Source organism: Rhinolophus sinicus, linkage group LG12, assembly GCF_036562045.2.
Source record: "Rhinolophus sinicus isolate RSC01 linkage group LG12, ASM3656204v1, whole genome shotgun sequence".
Classification (NCBI taxonomy): Eukaryota; Metazoa; Chordata; class Mammalia; order Chiroptera; family Rhinolophidae; genus Rhinolophus; species Rhinolophus sinicus.
The window spans coordinates 33,583,311-33,603,587 of NC_133761.1; the positions used below are offsets into that span (position 1 = coordinate 33,583,311).

Sequence of the window (20,277 nt, forward strand, 5' to 3'; positions counted from 1 at the left end):
ATAAAACAAACAAGTCTTGGGGATGTAATATACAACATAGAAATATAGTCAATAATATTGTGATAATGTGGTAGTGTCAATGGTTGCTGAACTTATCATGTTGATCACTTCTTTTGCATAGGAAATATAATCAATAATGTGGTAATAACTCTGCAAAGTGCCAGGTGGGTATTGCTGAATAACTATGATGTACATCTGAAATTAATATAAAATTGTATGTTAGCTATAATAAAAATCTTTAAAAAATAATACTAAGAGAAATGTCAGAGAGTTTACTGCCTATGTTTTCTTCTGGGAGTTTTATGGTTTTGGGTCTTACACTTAAGTCTTTAATCTATTTTGAGTTTATTCTTGTATAGTGTAAGAAGGTGGTCTAGTTTTATTTTTTTGTTGTTTGCATTATCTGTCCAGTTTTCCCAACACAATTTATTTTATAGAGTGCCTTTACCCCATTGTATATTCTTGCCTCTTTTGTCACAGGTTAATTGACCATATAGGTGTGAGTTTATTTCTGGGCTATCTATTATGTTCTATTGATCTTTGGGTCTGTTTTTATGCAAGTACCATGCTGTTTTGATTACTATAGCCTTGTAGTATAGTTTGATATCACATAGCATGATACATCCAACTTTGTTCTTTCTGAAGACTGTTCTTTCAAAAGACTGTTCAAGGTCTTTTGTGGTGCCATATAAATTTTAGAATTATTTGTTTTAGTTCTGTGAAAAATGCCATTGGTAATTTGATAGGAATTGCACTGAATCAATAGATAGCTTTGGGTAGTATAAATATTTGAACGATGTTAAGTCTTCCTATCCATGAGCATGGTACATGCTTCCATTTATTTTTATCTTCTTCAATTTCTTTCTTCAATGTCTTCTAACTTTGAGTACAAGTATTTTACCTCTAAAAACACCAATTAATTCCATTTCACCCAATGTGTCATTTAAGGCTCCTGTTTCCTTGTTGATTTTCTGTTTAGACCTAAATACTGACCTTTAATTCGGTCAATATATATGTATTTAGGTGCTGCTATGTTGGGTGCATAAATGTGTATAAGGTTTATATCCACTTGTTGGGTTGATCCCTTTATCATTATGAAATGTCCTTGTCTCTTATTATAGCGGTTTTAAAGTCCATTTTGTGTGATATACTCATAAGTATTGCTACCCCAGGTTTTTTTTCCCCTCATTTCCATTTGCATGAAATACATTTTCCATCCCTTTACTTTCTGTTTCTGTGTGTCTTTTGATCGGAAGTGGTTTCTTGTGGACAGCATATGTATGGGTCTTGTTTTCTTATCCACTAGCTATTCTATGTCTTTTGATTGGAGCATTTAATCCATTTACATTTAAAGTAATTATTGATAGGTATGTAATTATTACCACTTTATTATTCACATTTATGTTCTTTTTCTTTCCTCTCTTCTTCTTAGAGAAGTCCCTTTAACATTTCTTGTAATACTGATTTGGTGGTGATGATCTCCATTAGCTTTTTCTTGCCTGGGAAGCTCTTTATCTCTTCTTGAATTTTAAGTGACAGCCTTGCTAGGTAGTCCTGGTTGTACGTCCTTGCTTTTCATAACTTTGAAAATTTCATGCCAATTGTTTCTGGCCTGCAAAGTTTCTGTTGAGAAACCAGCTGATAGTCTTATGGGAGTTCCCTCATAGGTAACTACTGTGATTCCCTGAAAATAAGACTGAGTCTTATACCGTATTTCCCTAAAAATAAGACTGGGTGTTATATTAATTTTTGCTCCAAAAGATGCATTAGGGCATATTTTCAGGGGATGTCCTGCACAACAATCTACATTTATTCAAATACAGTCATGTCATCTTCTTCTGGAACATCGTCATAATGTACTAAATATGTCTGTCTTGCTGACAGTCTTAACTGGGGCTTATTTTTGGGGTAGTCTTATTTTTGGGGAAACACGGCAATTGCCTTTCTCTTGCTGCTTTTAAGATTCTCTTTGTCTTTAACTTTTGGCATTTTAATTATGATGTGTCTTAGAATGGGCCTTTTTGAGTTCATCATGTTTGGAACACTCTGCACTTCCTGGGGCTTGTATGTCTATTTCTTTCATGAGGTTAGGGAAATTTTTAGTCATTATCTCTTCAAATAGGTGCTCAATTCCTTGTTCTCTCTCTTCTCCTTGTACCCCTATGATGTGAATGTTGTTACACTTGATGTTGTCCCAGAGGTCCCTTCAACTAACTTTTTTAAAAATTCCTTTTCTTTTTGCTGTTCCAATTGGGTGTTTTCTGCTACCTTGTTTTCCAATTCAATCCTCTGCTACATCTAATCTTCTTTTGTTTCCTTCTAGTGTATTCTTCATTTTATTTATTGTACTTTTCATTTCTGACTGGTTCTTTTTTTTATGGTTTCTATGTGCTTACTTTTATGGTTTCTTTTTATGCTTACTATCTCTGTGTTGAAGTTCTAAGTTCCTCAAGCATTCTTAAAACCAGTGTTTTGAATTCTGTATCTGATAGATTGCTTATCTCCATTGTTTATTTTTCTGGAGTTTTATCCTGTTCTTTCATATGGGACATGTTTCTTTATCTCCTCATTTGGGCTGCCTACTTGTGTCTGTTTCTATGTATTAGGTAGAGCTGGTATGTCTGCCAGTCTTGGCAAGGTGGCCTTATTTGGTAGGTGTCCTGTGGGACCCAGTGGCACAGTCTCCCTGGTCACCTGGGCTAGAAGCTCCAGCAGGGTCCCTTGTGTGGACATTTCCAGTACCATTCTTGCTGCAGTGGTTCTTGGCTCCTCCACTGCTTCAGCGGGGGGGGGGGGGGGGGGAAGGAGTGGGCTTGGAGTTAAGAGAACACATCATATAGGGAAGCAGAAATCTCCGGGCCCCTCCAACTATACGTAATATATTTAGCCACAAAATTGTAAATATTCTCTTTCTGTTCTAAACAATATAATAAATCCATGTTCAAACTGCTACTTGCTTTGCTTCCCATTGGCTCCTGACACACAGATCTCATACTGTGAACATCATCCAGAAATCTCCTCAAACATGATATGGTCTTTAGCTTTAGTTATTTTCTCCTATTAAAAGAGCGATGTAGCATGGGAGGGGCATCCTTTTTAAGTCCTGGTGCCAGAAAAGAAATCTTTCATTTTTCCTTTGGTCTTGTATTTCTAAGTCTTTTCCCCACCAACATTTTAGAGCTCATAGCTGTGAGGAGCTCCAAGTCTCCAAACTCTTCCTCTCCTTGATATCTGGTCCTTGAGAAGGGGTGTCTAATTACTCTCTCAGAGTATGTGTAAAATCTGAGTATACACGATATACTCACTGTTCTCATGTTAGATTTTTACTATCATATTTCAGTCCAGATTCTTCAGTGGAAAACTTACTGTCATATAATTAACTTTTACTGAATATTTTGTCTAAATATGGTTACACCCATTTTTATCAGGATATTGTATCAATTAGTATTCAGTCATACCCAAGACCAGATGGAGTTGGCTTTTTCTTAGGGGAAAAAAAAAAAAAAAAAAAAAAGCCAGCATGAGCAATTACCTGGCTGGTGTCCTAACTGTCTTAATGTGTGAATCAGAGGGGCCATATGGCCCACCTGATCAATTATGTGGATATTAAGAAGGGGAGGAAAAAATAATCTAGAAAGTCATAGTTAGTCACTCAAGTCTATCATTTATGTCAGAAGTGTGTTAGTCACTCAGTCAAGATTTGCAGATTTGGCTGCTGGGAGCAGCCAGCAGTATGGATGTGTCTCTGAGTTGGTCTTGAAAAGCCTTAATATTATAGGGAGATGAAAATGTTTTTGGAGTCTGCATTACACATGTTAAGAAATCAGAGGTAGCACAGAGTCCTATGTATGAAAAAAATAAAACCAGTTAAAAACCATCATCATTTTGACATTCAAAATGAAAAAGGATAACAAATCTTGCTTAACAAAAACATCATTCCTTATTTGTGCCCATTTTGAGTGACAGATGTCTCCTAGTTGCCATAAATTCCTCACCTGCCTTAACACCCAGTAGAGTCCTACTTTGAGTCATATTACCGCTCTTTATTTTCAAAGGCTTTTCTTGAGTGACAGGCACAAAAATCTCTCTTCTTTGGAGGAATTCATATGACTTCCAGACAGTTATTCATAATTTCATTTAAAAACTCAGTTTTAAAAAAACAATGATGCAGAACAGGGGTTGCAAAGTGCAGCCCATAAGCAGAATTGTTTTGTTTGGTTCTCACAAAGTTTTTAAAGTGAGAAATTTCACATAAAAATACAGATTTTTCCATGGCTATAGTCAACTGGAGTTGAGTGGCAAGTGCCAGCCTGAGATGAGCCCTCTTCAATTCTCTAAGGATGTGCACTGGGCCTGTTTCATTTACTTACACCACCTGCCTAATTCTGTACCTGAACTCTGACCTGAACAACCACCTCTAACACTATGGATAAACTGAGGTATGGAGTCACTCTGAGAGGAAAACACAGCATAATTCCATGGGGACTCAGCTTAGTCTGTGTGAATGGGGGAGGACTTAAAGTGGGAAAAGTTGTTTTTAAAGGTACTGGAATTGTTTCTCTAAAGACATAAATCTTTGGGGGAAGCAAAGAAATGATATTGAGAGACAAAAAAAAAAGAGATGAAGGAAAGGGAGAGGAGGGCATGGCTCTCAGGAAAGACCTGTGTACACTTGGTAGCATGAACAGAATGAAATTAACCAGTCTGTTGCTCACATGTCATTGTCTACCACAGACAATATCCAGGCTCCTGGCACAATGTCAATCAAGAGAGGCCATATTTACAGAGGCTGACTTCGGAATATATGTCCACCTTCTCCTCTAAATTCTACAAACTCTTTGGATTAAGCCATTCTAGCTTTGGAACAGAACCACCATGCAAGTGATTTTACAAAGTGACTTTCTGTCTTGCTCACCAGCCTATAAAGTGTGTGTGGTAGGAGATGCCCATGATGTTGGATTCGTCAGGATACAACTGGCACTTTCAATCCTGATATTCCTTTTTGGATTCAGTAATGAAAATAAATGTTTTCTCTGAAAACCTTATTTTTAAAAATATTACAAACAGTATAAACATTACACCACATGTGATTTCTCTCTTTGCACTGGTGCATAAAGCTCAGAATCAAATCTGTGGCTAGCTTCTACCAAGTATAGGAGACACAATGGAATGATATGCATTTGGGCACCTCACTGTTTTGCTTTTTAAAATTTTCCAGCCCTTAACTTTCCTTTGTTCTTTTTCTTGACTATTAATATTTAAGTGCTTTTAAAAATGTCTCATTGTGATCAGATATTACACAAGTACAGAAAGAATAACCAAACTGGACATTCCAGACGGCAAGCAGTATCTTCAGTCAAATTATCTCAGGTAAAAGGAAATGGAACGATAAAACTTATGGGTAGTAATTGATTGTAATATATAATCGAACATTTTGACCACAAGATGTTTGCCCATTAATTAAAAATTCAATTTAATTTTTGTTCATTTTCTCCATATCTTTGATGAAAATACCTACTTGCATGAAAACTGGTGACTTATTTGACAAGAGTCTTCTCATTGGTTTCTTTCACCACTATAGTCACCTGGCGGGTGTCTGAGATGTGCTGGGTGATATGAGAGGATTCACTTCCCCACCCCCATGCCAGGACCCTAACTCCATGTAGACTGTGGTCATCCTCCATGAAGATCTTGGCCTTCTTCAATCCAGGACTTGGTGTCATCCATGCAGGTTCTTAGATTATACAAAATGAAGGTGATTACAGTTTCTTTTTCCATGTTACCCTTTTTCAATGACTTTTTTATGGGATATCCCAAGATTCATATCCCTGTTGGGATCTTTCCTCCCAATTAATCTTCCAAGTGAAAATTTACCAACCTCACTTCTTTCTTTAGAAAATTTCTGTACTATTAATGTGTTGTTGGGAAAGAAGAGAAGGAGTAAAGATATTAAGAGTGTGTCTGTGGGGACATATAGAAAAGGAAATAATAATGATAATAAAAATGATAGGTATGATATGACTAAAACATTCCTGAGTGGCATAAAAAGAGATGGGAGGGAAGAGAGAGACCTTGATCCTAAGGGTCTCTGCACTAGGCAACACGTGGTGGTGTTGACTGAGGACTGCTTGTTTTTGGTTTGGAAACTGATAACAGTTGTTTGGTACAGAAATGGCTGTGGGTAATTCAGGGAGTAAACATTGTGCAGCTTATATATAAGGCAAGTTCAGCCTTTGTAAGTCCCAGAGTTTCTAATCCGGTTGGAGACAAAGGCTTGCATATGCAACTCAACCAGAGAAGATGTCAAGTATATGATAAATTATCAAGTATATGATATCAAGTATATGATATATTAAAAGTAATAACTTCATTCATTGGGATGCACCCAAATCTCTAAATTCAACCCATAACCAATCCATGGAAAACTCTTCTTACAGAGCACTTAGTTTTGCTTTAGAAGTCCCTCTCTGAAGTGTAGTGAAAATGTTCATATTTCATGACTAGAATTTCATGGATTTCTTGATTTTTGCACTCAAAACCATGTTTTATGAAGCTTTCTTTTAATACCTCATTTTTTCCCTAAAACTATCAATGTCACTTATCTTCTAAGGAGTTTTAAGGTAACCTGTCTCGTTTCTTCAGTTTTGGTATTGCATGGCTAAACCCATTAAATGTTGGGTCTGGTCTGGGTAATACTACTGTAGTGACTACTTTCATAGTTGCAGCAATTTACAAAATTCAGATGAATTTAAACATTGCATTCCAAGTAACTTGGTAATTGAACACTGAAATTTCAGTTTCTTTTAGGTAAATACTTAATAATTTAGCATGTTCTCTGTTCCTTTTCTCATCTCTCCAGGGCTAAGGGTTCTCTATCTTCTCACTGATGGAGGAGGGTCTGGTGTGAATATTGTTTTCTGTCTATGCTGGCCTCTGCTGAGGCTTAGCTGGACCTGCCTGGCAAGTGGAATCTGCCTCTAATCCCATTGTGTCCACTCATATACCAAGTCCTCCAGTTTCTGGTTATCAAGTCCTTTGTTCTGTATCTTTTTTGCTGACAATGCAAGGCCCATTTGGATTCCCCATATGCTCTTAGCCAACCTCCTTGCCTCTCTCTACTAGACACGGGGAATGAATGGTTGCTCTTGCACTCCATTTTAGGGCCATAAGAGATTGCGAGTAGGGAAGATGGAAGATGCGAAAGGCTATTTCAGAATTTCCTTTGGCAACACTTACCCTGCACATACTTTTGTACTCTCCTGGCTGCCCTGTGATAGATGGAATGAGACCCTCTGAGAGGATTTCTTTTCTGAGTTCCAGTTTTCAAGTTGGAAACTAGTCCTCCCTACTCTCAGACTGCTACCTTTTCCAGGGAGGATGGTCTCTACCAATTCCCCAAGGATTCTGACACCTGGAGAGATGACTGTGAGAATCCGTTTCTCAAGATCCTGCACCAACTACCGTGTTTCCCCGAAAATAAGACCTAGTGTACCATCAGCTCTAATGCGTCTTTTGGAGCAAAAATTAAAATAAGACTGGGTATTATATTATATTATATTATATTATATTATATTATATTATATTATAGACCAGGTCTTATATTAAAATAAGACTGGGTCTTATATTAATTTTTGCTCCAAAAGACGCATTAGAGCTAATGGTCTGGCTAGGTCTTATTTTTGGGGAAACACAGTATACACCCTCTAAATTTTCTCCAAGCTCTTTAACCCCAGCCCAGAAAAGGTTCTTATCTCCCCTTTGTGTGGTGGAGATATGGCTTGTATACCATCACATGTTTTTCGTCCTCTATGGTTTATGTTATAAACTCTATGCTCTTAGTGCTCCAGGATTTGCCTTTGAAGAGTTAATTTTTTTTTTTCTCTTTCAATGCTATTGTATCTTCCCCTCTCAAGAGCCTATTTTGAAATTCAAAGTGAACACTTTGATTTGCTGAATTCTGCTGGGTTCTTGGGTATTTTCCTTTCTCTAGGACAAAAGCCTCAGGCTAAAGATCTAATTTAATGGTGAAAATATTGTAGGATAAAAAGTAAATGCCAAGAAGGAAGAACACAGCTGTCAATATTTAAAAATATTTTACAGTTACTTATATGGTATGAACTGAATGACTTAGGTGGTCTACCATAAAATTTTGCCCTTTTGGTGGGGAGCTGGGAAGAAGCAAGGCACATTTCTCAAGATGCTAAGTTCAAATAGTTTTTGAAATTTACTATAGGAGGCTGATGTTTCTCTCCCTCCTTGGCTTTGAAAATATTCCCTATGAAATCCCTTTCTTTCCCATGATCCTCCAGAACCTGGGAAGGTAAATTGGCAAAATTCCATGTAGTAAGCAATACTCACTACCATCTAATAGACTGAACTATCTCCTTGGGGAAAGACAAAGGCTGTGGCTAAAAATGCCAAGTCTAGGATCTTAAAGCTGTACCAGAAAAACTGTGGGAAATATTGTTTTCTTGGCTGGGGAATAAGTTGGATGAATGGAATGTCTTTTTCCCAGCTTGTTAATTGCTACAATTCAAGGAAACAGACCCTAAAAGGAATGGAGGAAATACAATTTTCAGAGAACAAAAGTGAGGACTAGTTATTCTAATATTTTGAGAAGTGTTGTATGAGTATTTGATAAATATTTGCTAATGATGAAATATCACATCTAAAATAATTAATTAAATGCTTATGTTATCCTGGGGTTAAGCTCCTAATTATTGGGAAAAGGTCAAAACACTCCCCAGATTTCTGAGTTCATGATTGTAAACTTGTGTGTGTTTTTTTCATAATATTCACAGAGTGCTTATGTCAAATGCAGTGCAAATGAAGATGCTTTATTCCCAATATGGACTGTTGAAACTAAACTCATTTATATTGAGTGTTGCCATGGTAGGTGTATAACCCATAGAAAAATGATTCATGACTAAGTGATGTATGTATGTATATATGTATGTATAAATGTGTATGTGTATGAATGTCTATGTATAATTATATATATAGTTTTTTTACCTCCTAGAGAGAGTTTGATATTTCAATCTGTCAAAAAATAATTTCATTTACGGGGTGTATCACTTTGTGAGGGGTGTAAATGTCTAACTACTACATTGCTTTGTACACCTGAAAGATATGTATACCTATATACACATATACATATATATGTGTGTGTGTGTGTGTATATATATATATATATATATATATATATATATATATATATGATGAAACAAATAAAAAAACTTATGTCATGGAGCAGTGGTTAAGAATATGGGTGCTGGAGTCGGATTGCTGGGCTAAAACCATTCATTAGCTGTGTGACCTTGGGCAAGGTACTGAACCTTTTTGTATAGCAGTAACCTCATCTTAACTGCACCTGCGCCACGGAGTGGTTGTGGGGATTAAGTGAATTAGAACATGGCACCGTATAAAGTGCCATGTATAACTATTGTTCACAAAACAAATGTGAACTTTGATTATAATTACTAAAATGTGCAAGGCCCATGCTAGACACTTCAAGGGATAAAAAAGAGATAGTCTCTACCTTTATATAGTTTACTATCTCATTGGGAACCCAAGCTACAGTCCAATATAAAGTTAAATAATGCCTGAGAAGAAAACCAACAGTTTACTTCAGCAGCACAGATCAGTCTCTGAAATATAGAAGCCATGGGGGCTGGGTGACCTACATCGAGAGAAGTATCTTTATATAAGGTGTTAGTCTCATATTTATTTCCTTTACTTGATGCTTATCTTTTTGACATGATAAAAAAAAGGCTTACGGCAGATTATATAATAAACATCATTTGCAATGGCCCAGCCTACATTAATCCTGCAGTGGTTTAGCCCTGAGTGTTAAATGATGCCGATGCTGGATTAAGACAACAGAGGTTGGCCAAGCTGTGAGTACTCTGAGAAGTGGGCCAACCCATCATTGCTGCATTTTATAGAGAGATGGTCATTGCTTCAGCTGATTTGTAAATTTTTCTGAGGTTTACAGAGAATTCCAGATTGTGGTTATCCACCTTCAGAAGCAATTCTATAAAAGGACTGGCACAAAACTGCATGTCTAATTGCCAAAATGAATATTACAGTTAAGAAATTCTCCATGAGATCAAGGACAGGGCTGCTTATTATGGTCTGGGATGATGATGGAAGGCCTTGGGGAAGAAGTGAATATGAAAGGGCCTTCAACAGGAATGTAAGGTAATCCTTGGATTAATCCCTTTTCACTCGAACATTAATTCCCCTAACTTAATTTTTTAACTTATCACTCCAGAGTTTCACATAAAGACTGTCTTTGAATGGTACCCATAACAAAAGATAACTTTTTGGTTAAATTATGTGTTTAATAGGTTTCCAGTGTTGATCTGATTATATAACCTTCGTCTATAACATTGTTCCTGTGGGGAAAAAAGGGCATTCTGAATTTCAGACAATTAACTTATAAACCCATTTTTGAAAACTCTGGTTTGATTGGTTCTTTCACCAATTTATTGAGTGCTTTTCATGTATCAGACATTGTTGTGGGTATATATGAATAAAACAAAGATCCCTGCCCTCATGGAACTGACATTCTAGAGAAGAGACAATTAAACAATAAACATAATAAATAATTGGTATAGTATGCTGAAAGGTGCTAAGTTCTATGGAAAAAAGAAAAATTAGAGCAGGGTAAGAGGGCTGAGGATGGGTAGTAATTTTGAATAGGATGGTCATTGAGAAGGTAACATTTAAGCAAAGTGTGAAGGGAGCCAGCCAAGATGACTGACTACATCTGCGTGAAGAGCACTTAAGGCAGAAGGAAGAGCCAGTGCAAAGGCCCTGAGGTAGGAGCTTACCTAGTGAGTTTGAGGAACAGCAACGACGTTGTTGGAGAGGTGGGGGAGAGAAGATGAGGTCAGAGAAGTAAGTTGGGTAGAGGTGGGGGTGGAACTTGCTACATCAGGTAGAGCCTTGCAAGCCTCACCAGGCTATACTACACAGCCGTTGAGAAAGTTAGAGGTCACTTGCACAGGCCTGTCTCAATGTAAGGCCTGCATATATCACTCCTTTTCCTTGTCTCCTATACTTTAATGTGCATACAAATCACCTGAAACCTTGCTAAAATTGAAATTCTGATCAGCAGGTTTGGGATGGGGCCTGAAATTCTGCATTTCAAACAAGCATGCAGATGGTGCCAGGCTACTGGTCCACAACCACACATGAGTAATGAGAGTAAGGTGTACTGAGCTCCCAGGGGCTTTGGGGCTTACCTCTGCATTAGCTGGTTGCAAGGAACTTCTTGTCCCCTTTGAGACTGAAAGGATAACATCAAAAGGCTTTTGTTCACACTTTTATATAGGTCATGGTCTCACCACTGGCCTACTTCATGGTCCTATCACCTGGCTAGTAAGAGCATGGTCTAGGGCTTCCTCCAGGAATATGAGATGGGTTGTCTGGCTGTTTCCATGCAGGTTCTAAGGAGTTTCTAGTGCCTCCTCACTGCCACTATGGAGGCTCTGCTTCTGAACTTCAACCTGGGAAACCCTACTCTGCTCCTTCAATGATAATTAAACTCTGACCACATTCCTGTCTCACTACAGTAACAGGAGTTCTGATTTGTGGCTTTCACTCCTAGCCCTATACTTTGAGTGACAGCTCAGCTCTGTAAACTGGGCCTGAGGCAGCTAGAGGGCTTGGGTGATGCTCCCAGAGAGAAGTGCTCTGCTGATGCCTGTTTATCAGGCAAGGCTGGTGTTCTTAAGAGCTAGCAAGGTAACTGACAGCTGAGCGGGCCTGAAAGGACTTGTGAATATATGAAGCATAGGTTATGAGTCAGATAAGGTAGGCTTGGGTTTGAACTGTGCTTCCATCCTTTACTGTGTAATCTCTGAAATGTTCCTTGGAGTCCCTGGGCCACAGTTTTCTCATGTGGAAACTGAGAATGATAACAGTATCTCCTTAATATACTGAGATAATGCATATAAAGCACTTACGTAGTAAAGTGCCTAATACATAATGAGACTCACAAAATACTAGCTGCTATTATTTTTATAATTACTATTAACATCCCACCACGTACCAAATCATTTTGCGGCCTGGCATTATAGTACTCACCTTTTTATGCCCTTGGAGTTAAGGTACCAGGGCAAATCCCTCCGGAAAGGCTTTCAAAGATGAGACACTGAGGCCAATAGCAGTTTCACCATGATAGATGTCCCAGGAAATATATGAAGGAACTGAAGATGTTTAGTTTAGAAAGTAGATAATGGGGAGACAGGCGTGATAATGGGGAGCTGCCTTCAGCTTGTCTTGTATAAGAGGTATTACACATGTTCTGGAGACCCCCGAGGGCACAACAGAGACCAAAGAAAAGAAATCAAAGGGAAGCACATCCCTTTCTAAAGCAAAGTGAGCTAGGAAGAGAGAGGAAGAGCGTATGTGAGGGGCATCTCCTGCGCAGCTGCGGCGGCAGAGCCAATCATCGGGCGCAGCCCGTCCTCGCACGACGGTACAGTCGCACAGTCGTGACGACGTGGTTGCCATGGAGAGTACCGCTCACTTGGGACCGCGAGCTGGCGCCACAGGCCACCGGGGTGGAGTGTGCCTTTGAAGTCCCGTCGGCTGCCACCATGAGCGGCCGAAGTCGGGGTAGAAAGTCCTCCCGCACCAAAAGCCGGGGCAAAGGCCGCGCCAAAGCCCGAGTCCGCACAGCGCCTGATGACGCCCCGCGTGAGCCGAATCCTCCACAGTTCCAGAGGCTGGAGGAGGAAACCACGGCAGCACAGGTGCAGGCTGGCGAGGGTCGGGGTCGCCTGGAAACCGCTGCGCCGGTGCCGCTCTTCCGCGCGGGGGAAGAGGCTGCCTGCCGGCTGCCTCTGGATTGTGGCCTCGCGCTCCGGGCCCGAGCGGCGGGGGATCGCGGGCGGGCTGAGACCAGGCTCGGCCCGGGAAAGGCCACGTCCCTCTCGGAGCGACTGGCGACAGACACTGTCTTCGTAGGAACCGTGGGAACTGTGGGAAGGCCGAAAAATGGCCCCCGCGTTGGAAACCGGCGTGGGCCTGCTGGGAAGAAGGCCCCAGAAACCTGTAGCACCATGGGGAAGGTGTCTCAGGCCAAAGCTGGTGGGAAGCCGAAGAAAGGGACCTCTGGAGAGTGTATGTCCGTCCCAGTGGTAGAGGAAAATGAGGTGGAAAAGGATGCAGGCTCAGGGCCCCTGGCGTCGGATGGCAGCATGGATACGCTGGAGACCGTCCAGCTGAAGCTGGAGACCATGAACGCCCAAGCAGACAGGGCCTACCTTCGCCTCTCCCGCAAGTTTGGGCAGTTGCGACTGCACCACCTAGAGCGTAGGAACCTCCTTATCCAGAATATCCCAGGCTTCTGGGGGCAAGCTTTTCAGAACCACCCCCAGCTGTCATCCTTTCTGAACAACCAAGATAAAGAAGTACTCAGCTACTTGAACAGCTTAGAGGTGGAAGAGCTTGGCCTCGCCAGATTGGGCTACAAAATCAAGTTCTACTTCGGGCGCAATCCCTATTTTCAAAATAAGGTGCTCATCAAGGAATATGGGTGTGGTCCTTCAGGTCAGGTGGTGTCTCGTTCTACTCCAATCCAGTGGCTCCCAGGGCACGATCTCCAGTCCCTAAGCCAGGGGAACTCAGACAATAGCCGTAGTTTCTTTGGGTGGTTTTCAAACCACAGCTCCATTGAGTCTGACAAGATTGTTGAGATAATTAATGAGGAACTGTGGCCCAATCCCCTGCAGTACTACCTTATGAGTGAAGGGGCCCGTGTAGAGAAAGGAAAGGAGGGCAGGCAGGGCCCAGCAAGACAGCCAGTGGAGACCCCCGAGCCTGGGGTAAACAAATCCAGCTGATCTTGCACAAGTCTTGCTACTATCTCCTAGTGGACCGGTGCCTGGCTGACCACATGTGTTTGGCTCTCTGCCTCCTCTTTTCATGTTGACTGCTGTGCATTCTGTCCCATCTGAATTTCAGTTACAAGAATATGACATTTATGATCATGTTCTTTTGCTTTCCCATGGCCTTGTTTTTTTACTAGTGTCGCATATTATGTGATCTCACTCCTACTGTTTATATGTTAAGAACACATGCTTCAGATGTGTGCTGCCTTTATCTACATGCCTGGACCTTGTTGTTGGCTTGCGGCTTTCCCACCTGTCTTTAACATGGACACTCATGAGTCATTCTCCAAGAGGACCAATGCATCCTTAAGCTCTGCTCCTTTAGGGCCGTTGACTTGGTGGGCTTCGTATTCATGCTGGTCATGCATGCTATGTATGACAAGATATTCTTTTGCCACTGCAGAATGAAGCTAGTACACGGTAACAGCCATCAGCCAGAACTGATTGTTCAGTAACTTGGGGTCACTGGCCAAGGTCCCTCCTACTGGATCTCTGACCAGCGGTCCATGCTACCCTGCAGGACATACAGCAGAATGGCACTTGACTGCCATGCATGGATGAGGTTAAGGGTGAGAGCAGTATTCCATGTGTTCTATACCATCATGCGTCTCTTCCTGCCTCTGGGCCCTTCTACTGGTGAACCTTCACCAAGCTCTGCACTGTGCCCCATCACCATCAGGCCATTGAGTTTTGTCTAGGTTGCTGTTGGCCCCAATTGGCTTCCTGTTCAACAAGGACCTCAAGAACTACCTGTGGACAGAGGCCTCCTGCCAGTGTATGAGACACACACCTACTCTCCCCAGCCTTCCAGGAACCCTATTGGCTGCCAGACTGATGGGTGGGCTGGTATGCATGGACATGAGATCACTGTCATCATGCTGTGGCTCCAGATGATGGTGGGGACTAGAACCACATAGAATGTAGGTACTTTTCTCAACTCCCCTTGTCCCTTCCTCACTCATGACCAGAGTGGAATAGTGGGGTTGCTGGGGAAGAGGTATTCTGATAATGTGAGCCTGTGTCTACATCTCACACGTCCGTACATCCTTACTCACTTTTCCTTCTTTGCTTCTACCTTTGAATACCCATTGGAATAGTCTTTAAAGTCTCCAGTATGGGGCATCACAAGGCTTTCTCCTGGGGTTTGGGGACGAGGGTGGGCAGAATCTGTTCTGGATCTCCAAGATTCATTTCCTCAGGGTGTAAAAGCTGAGCTGGGCCCTCCCTACCCAAGCTTGCTTTGTGTTTTATTTCCCCCTCTCATCCCTGAAGATGGGGAAGTAGGACTGTATCTATATTTGTTCTCCCCCTAACTTTCCTTTCCTTGTGGAAGACCTCATTCTGAGATCCCAAAGGACTGGGGAGGCCTTGACTCACACTTGTAGAGAGGGTGTGCTAGGCAAGGGAGTTAGAGCAAAAGTGTAGTACAGAAATAAGTTTGGTATCGAATGGGTCTGGAAAAGTAGGTGGAAATGGCTTGAGAAGCCTCAGGGAGAATATGCCTATCTCAGTGATGGAGGTGATGTGGAAGGACTCCTGTGGGTGGGAATGTGAGAATTAAAGGGGTTGCAGGCAAATACAGAGTAACAGAATGCATCCACAAAAGGAGAGCGTATGCCCAAAATTTTGTCTAGATCAGGATATGCCCAGAGTTCTGTCCAATCTCTATTTCACCATTAGTGTGTTTTATAAATAAGAGAAACCAAAAATGGAATGATGTTATTTTGGATTCTTTTTCTTTTGTTCTAGGTATGGCCTTATGTATGTGGAAGATTAATGCTATACGCTGCTTATTTTGCCGCTAAGTACCACATTTCTCATTTTTGCCTAATGGGAAAATAGAACTTTAAGATCTGCCTTTTTTTTTTTTTAACTTTTTGCTCTTTATTATGGATATTTTTCAGACATGCACAGAAGTGAAGAAGATGGTCCCTGGACCCTTTGTGCCTATAACCTAGCTACATTATTTATTAATTGTGATCAACTTGGTTTCATCTGTATCTCTCTCTTGCCACCTGTATTGTTTATTGAAAGTCCAAGACACTGTGCCAATTCAACTGTGACTAGGAGATTGGGACTCCCTTTTGGTGGTGATAGTGGTGGGGTACACTATCATTATTGCATCAGGTCTGTTTTTCGCTCCTAATGTTAACTAATGAAGTTCCAGAGATAAGCCTTAGGAATGGAAGTCTCCAGAATTAACAGGGAGTCTCAGAAAGAGACTCCTGCATCCACAAAAGGAGAGAGTGACTATTCTGCTGTAAACTCTTTTGAAGACCAATAGAATACGGTGCTTACGAGACCCTTTAGCAGAATATCAGTCTTTTTCTCTGTGTAAGATGGAGACTCATGTGACTGTTAGAATTGTTTTCAGCTTGTCCTGGTTTCATAATATAACTCTGGTCTTGGAATAATTTAGAAATTGTTGCTGTGTTCTGTGAAAATAACCTCCCAATAATAATCGGTAACTGGTTGTTTTACTTGCTAATTTGACACCCTGGTAATAATGCGATTATTTCTTTGTTCCTAAGCAGTATAAATTGTTGTAACCTTTCATGCATGAGGAAAAAATAAAAGCCTGTATCTCTGTTATATTTTATTTTCAAAAAAGACTTAGAGGCTGGGTAGTTGAGGGGATGTGTGTACATTGGCCTCAATGAGGGATTCCTAAGCCTTGGGCCCTTGTACGACTAGCTGTATGACTGTATATAAAATTGTGATTTCCAAACCCTTACCAGAGATTGAGATTCTGTGATTCTGGCAGGAAGCCAGGTAGTCTTTTTTTTTTTTTCATAAGCTTTCCGGGTGATTCTAGTGGAAATCCAGTGCTTCTCAAAATTTTTAGTACATCTTATTTGTAGGGGGAATCCTGTTAAAATCCTGTTGAAGTACTGAATTTTGATTTCAGTACTCTGGAGTGGAACCTGAGATTCTGCGTTTCTAACAAACTTTTCAGGTGATACCAGAGCTGGTGCTTTGTGACCTGTAGGAAGGAAGGTGATCTTCAAGTCCGGCTCAGACTAGAGGAATGGTGCTCAGCCCTGGCTTCACATTCAATTCTCTGGGAAGCTTAAAGAAATACACTGCTGGAGTTCCACACAAATACCACTAAATCAGAATTGAGGGGGTAGGAAGGAAGGGGTTGGCTTAGGTATATTATTTTTAAAACATCCCAGGTGATTCTGATGTCCAGGCAGAGTCGAGAACTAGCCCTGATGTTGTTCATAGCACGTCCATAACAAGGACCGTGACCGTTTTCCTTTGATCAGGAGAAGCAGCAGCCACATTAGGACAAACAAATGCCATGTGAAGCTGCCCAGCAGAAAGTGGGTGGAAAAAGTTAGAAGTGGGCTGTTAAATGACAAGAGAATAAAATCAGTCTGTATGATGAAGGACTTGAATCAATAAACGAGCAGTGTTCAGGACATAGTAGGGGCTCAAATTTTGAAAGAATTTAAACATAATTTATATTCAGATGCCTCAGGGCTATGTTGGTAATTAAATTTATAAAGGCCAAATTTGTTTCATAAGGACATGAATTAACTTGTTAGGGTTGCCATAACAAAGTACCACAGACTGGGTGGCTTAAACAATAGAAATGTATTATATTTATTTCCTCAGTTTGGGAGACTAGAAGTCTGAGATGGAGGTGTCAGCAGGGTTTCTTGGTTTCCTCCCTGTGTGTCTGGGAGCAGTGGAAAGAGGTGGAGGTTACATGTAAATTTGGGTGTTCTGCAATGCTAGATGGTGTACCTGGGGGTAATGTAAGCCTAGTGTTGCTATGTCTTCAAAGAGGAATGGGGGGAATCAGGATCTTCATATAGAATCTCCCAATTTTGAATGTTTTTGAGTAAAAAAAAAAAACAACGAAAAAAACATTTAAACACCCAGAGCCCTGCTGTTAGCAATATGTGGAGTACAAAAGGGTATGGAGAGCAGCCTCTTCTTCAGGCTTGAGAAGCTCTCAGGATTCATGCAGAGTTCACTGGGGTAACGAATCTGGAAGTGCTGTCTGCCCAATTCAGGTCACCCACTTGCTTCCCTGAAACAGAGCCTCCATTTCCCAGCCCCCCCTTTCATACCCTTCTCTTCAGTTCCTTGGAGAACCCATCTGATCTGGGATTCACCAGCTCCCCATGGGCTCGTTCATTCATTGCCTGCTGAATGTGCCAGTCTAGGCATTAAAGATACAGTTACGAACACTTGAATTCTGCCCTCCTCCTAGGTTTCACCCTCTTCTCATCTTTTCCCTGGGATTGTCAGTTTCTTTTTCCTACACGGGCTGGTGAGTGCTTTAGGTCCACGTGGGGGTTAAGGAAAGCCTCTTTTCATCCTTTGGCCTCTAGATCAGACTCCACGAGGCAATTAGGCTTTTAATAACCTGGAGAATGAGGGCTTCTTGGAGTAATTCTTGTTATGCTGAGTCCTCGACCCTTTTTTCAAATTTGAGTTTTATTACAAAAGGCCTTCTGGTGTCTTGTTACTTACCGGGCTATTTTGGAAGTGTGGTGGGCTTGTGCTATGCCATAGGTGAGGGTGGAGAGGAAAAAAAATGAGCTTGCTTCTCTTAGCTTACTGGAAGTCTGTGAACTTGTGACTGCCCCTCCTTACACTTTGAGCTTCCTCTCTCTGGTCTATTGCCCTGATTTGCAACAACAGAAAGAGGCACACTGCCCTGAGGTGGCCTCACCTCAGGAGGGAACTTTGCCCTTATTTGCCCCTCTGAAGATTTTGGAAACTCCTTCTGCCCTCTTACCCCTTGAGATCCTTAGTCCTGGAGAGCCGCTGTTACAGATGGGTGGGGCCGCCTGCTTCAGGTGTTGGGACAGCACACACACACACAAAAAGGTGGGCGGGGAGAGACAGCCCAGGCCATCCAGTCTATGGTTTCTATTTCTCTCTCTCCTCAGCATCTTCACTTCTTTTGGAATCTTCTCCAACTGGATTTCACCATTCAGGCTCACAGCTCACTTCTGATTTGCTTTCACCTGAAACTCTGACCTTGGGTTAGTTCTGCTTCTGTACCCCAGATCAGGTGTTCAGTTACTGACTCTCCTAGCCTGGGACCTTGAATTCCTTTCTCTGTCTGGCTCCTATCAATGTGACCCTCAGTTGAGGTTTGACAAATAAAAGACAAAATAGCTCCCAGCTGCGTGACACTTCATGGTTTACAGAGCACATTATTTTACATTATCTCAGTGATAACAACTGTCCCATAAGGAGGCTCAAAGAGGTTAAATGATGACCAAAAGCACAAAACCAGTAAGCAGTAGAGCCAGGACTCCAACTCAGGTCTCCTGATTCCAAACTCCATCCATACATGTGAGGGCGAACATGAGGCCCAAGCAGGTATGTGGCACTTCTTTCCGCAGAGTCCGTACTTAACCCTCTCACAGTGCATCAGGAGCCTCAGCACAACACACTAGTCAGTCACTGCCAATCAGACTTGACCATCCCAACTGGCCTGCAGTCAGAGCTCAATTAGCAGCAGGACTGATTCAATGGGTGGCTCAGAATGGCAGCTGAGGCTTCCTTTTAACTGCCTCATGCTAAGGTCAGGGTTGGTTTTAGACACATGACTGCAGATGGAGGCTGAGTGAGGAGGTTTTTGCCGATAAGTATTAACATCTAAATATGAATGATTTGGAAAAAAGATACTTTTTCTTCCATAACAAGAAGTCTCGTGATAGGAAGTCATAGGCTTGCTTCAGTGGCTCATTGGTATTAGGGCTCTGACTCCACCTCTCTGCTTCTCTTCTCTTGGCTTTCTCCTCATGGTTCCCAGCTGTAAGCATCACATCCTCACTCAGCTGCAGGCAGGCAGGAGGGGGAGGGGAACTTTTCACCTGTCTCTGTCCTTATCGGGGAAGAAAATCTTTGTCAGTAGTCCCTGGTGGGTTTCAGGAGACCTGAGTCAGGTCCCTTGGGGCAAAAATGGGTCACACTCCCACCTTCCAAGGAAATCTAGCACTTTTCAGCATCTCTCGTGGGAGTGGGTTTCTGCCATCGAGGAATAAGGAGAGATCAAGAGTCTAGAGTTGATGGGGACTTTAGTCACTGTAGCTTCGTCTCTTCTGGGGTGATGTGCGGCTATGTTGGTTATGGAACACTACATAATACGTGGAGGCACTTCCCGCGTCCTGGCTCCCAGTCACCTCTGACCAAACTGTACCTGTGCTCCGTGTTTGGTGCCTCATCTCCTCTATTACATGGTAAATGCTTTTCAGGCTAGGCAATGCCTTTCTGATTTTCCTGTCTCCCATAGCACCTAACTCAGTGTTCACTTAAAATTTGATGTAGGTGGTCAATAAATGCTAGTTGCCTGAATGCAATGCATCAATAATCTTTCTAAAATGTAACTTTGATCATGTCA

At 41.5% G+C, this 20,277-nt stretch overlaps 1 protein-coding gene and 1 long non-coding RNA gene across 3 annotated transcripts; one reads left to right on the forward strand and one right to left on the reverse strand.

The window, feature by feature from the left end:
• Nucleotides 1–5,448: 5,448 nt before the first annotated feature.
• LOC141567884 (uncharacterized) lies at nucleotides 5,449–12,401 on the reverse strand. Its single transcript, XR_012490826.1, has 3 exons — nucleotides 12,094–12,401; nucleotides 11,250–11,293; nucleotides 5,449–5,734 (listed from the first exon to the last, which is right to left on the reverse strand). It is a non-coding gene; the product is annotated as an uncharacterized LOC141567884 (long non-coding RNA).
• A 95-nt stretch (nucleotides 12,402–12,496) lies between these two features.
• On the forward strand, nucleotides 12,497–16,496 carry TSPYL5 (TSPY like 5). 2 transcript variants are annotated; one of them, XM_019716607.2, is made up of 2 exons: nucleotides 12,497–13,529; nucleotides 15,654–16,496. In XM_019716607.2, the coding sequence occupies exons 1-2, from the start codon at nucleotides 12,609–12,611 to the stop codon at nucleotides 15,744–15,746; spliced, it is 1,014 nt and encodes a 337-aa protein (XP_019572166.2). In that variant the 5' UTR covers nucleotides 12,497–12,608; the 3' UTR covers nucleotides 15,747–16,496. The 2 variants fall into 2 exon arrangements, with proteins under 2 accessions (XP_019572166.2, XP_019572164.2); XM_019716605.2 differs by having other exon boundaries at nucleotides 12,498–14,824.
• Nucleotides 16,497–20,277: the final 3,781 nt, after the last annotated feature.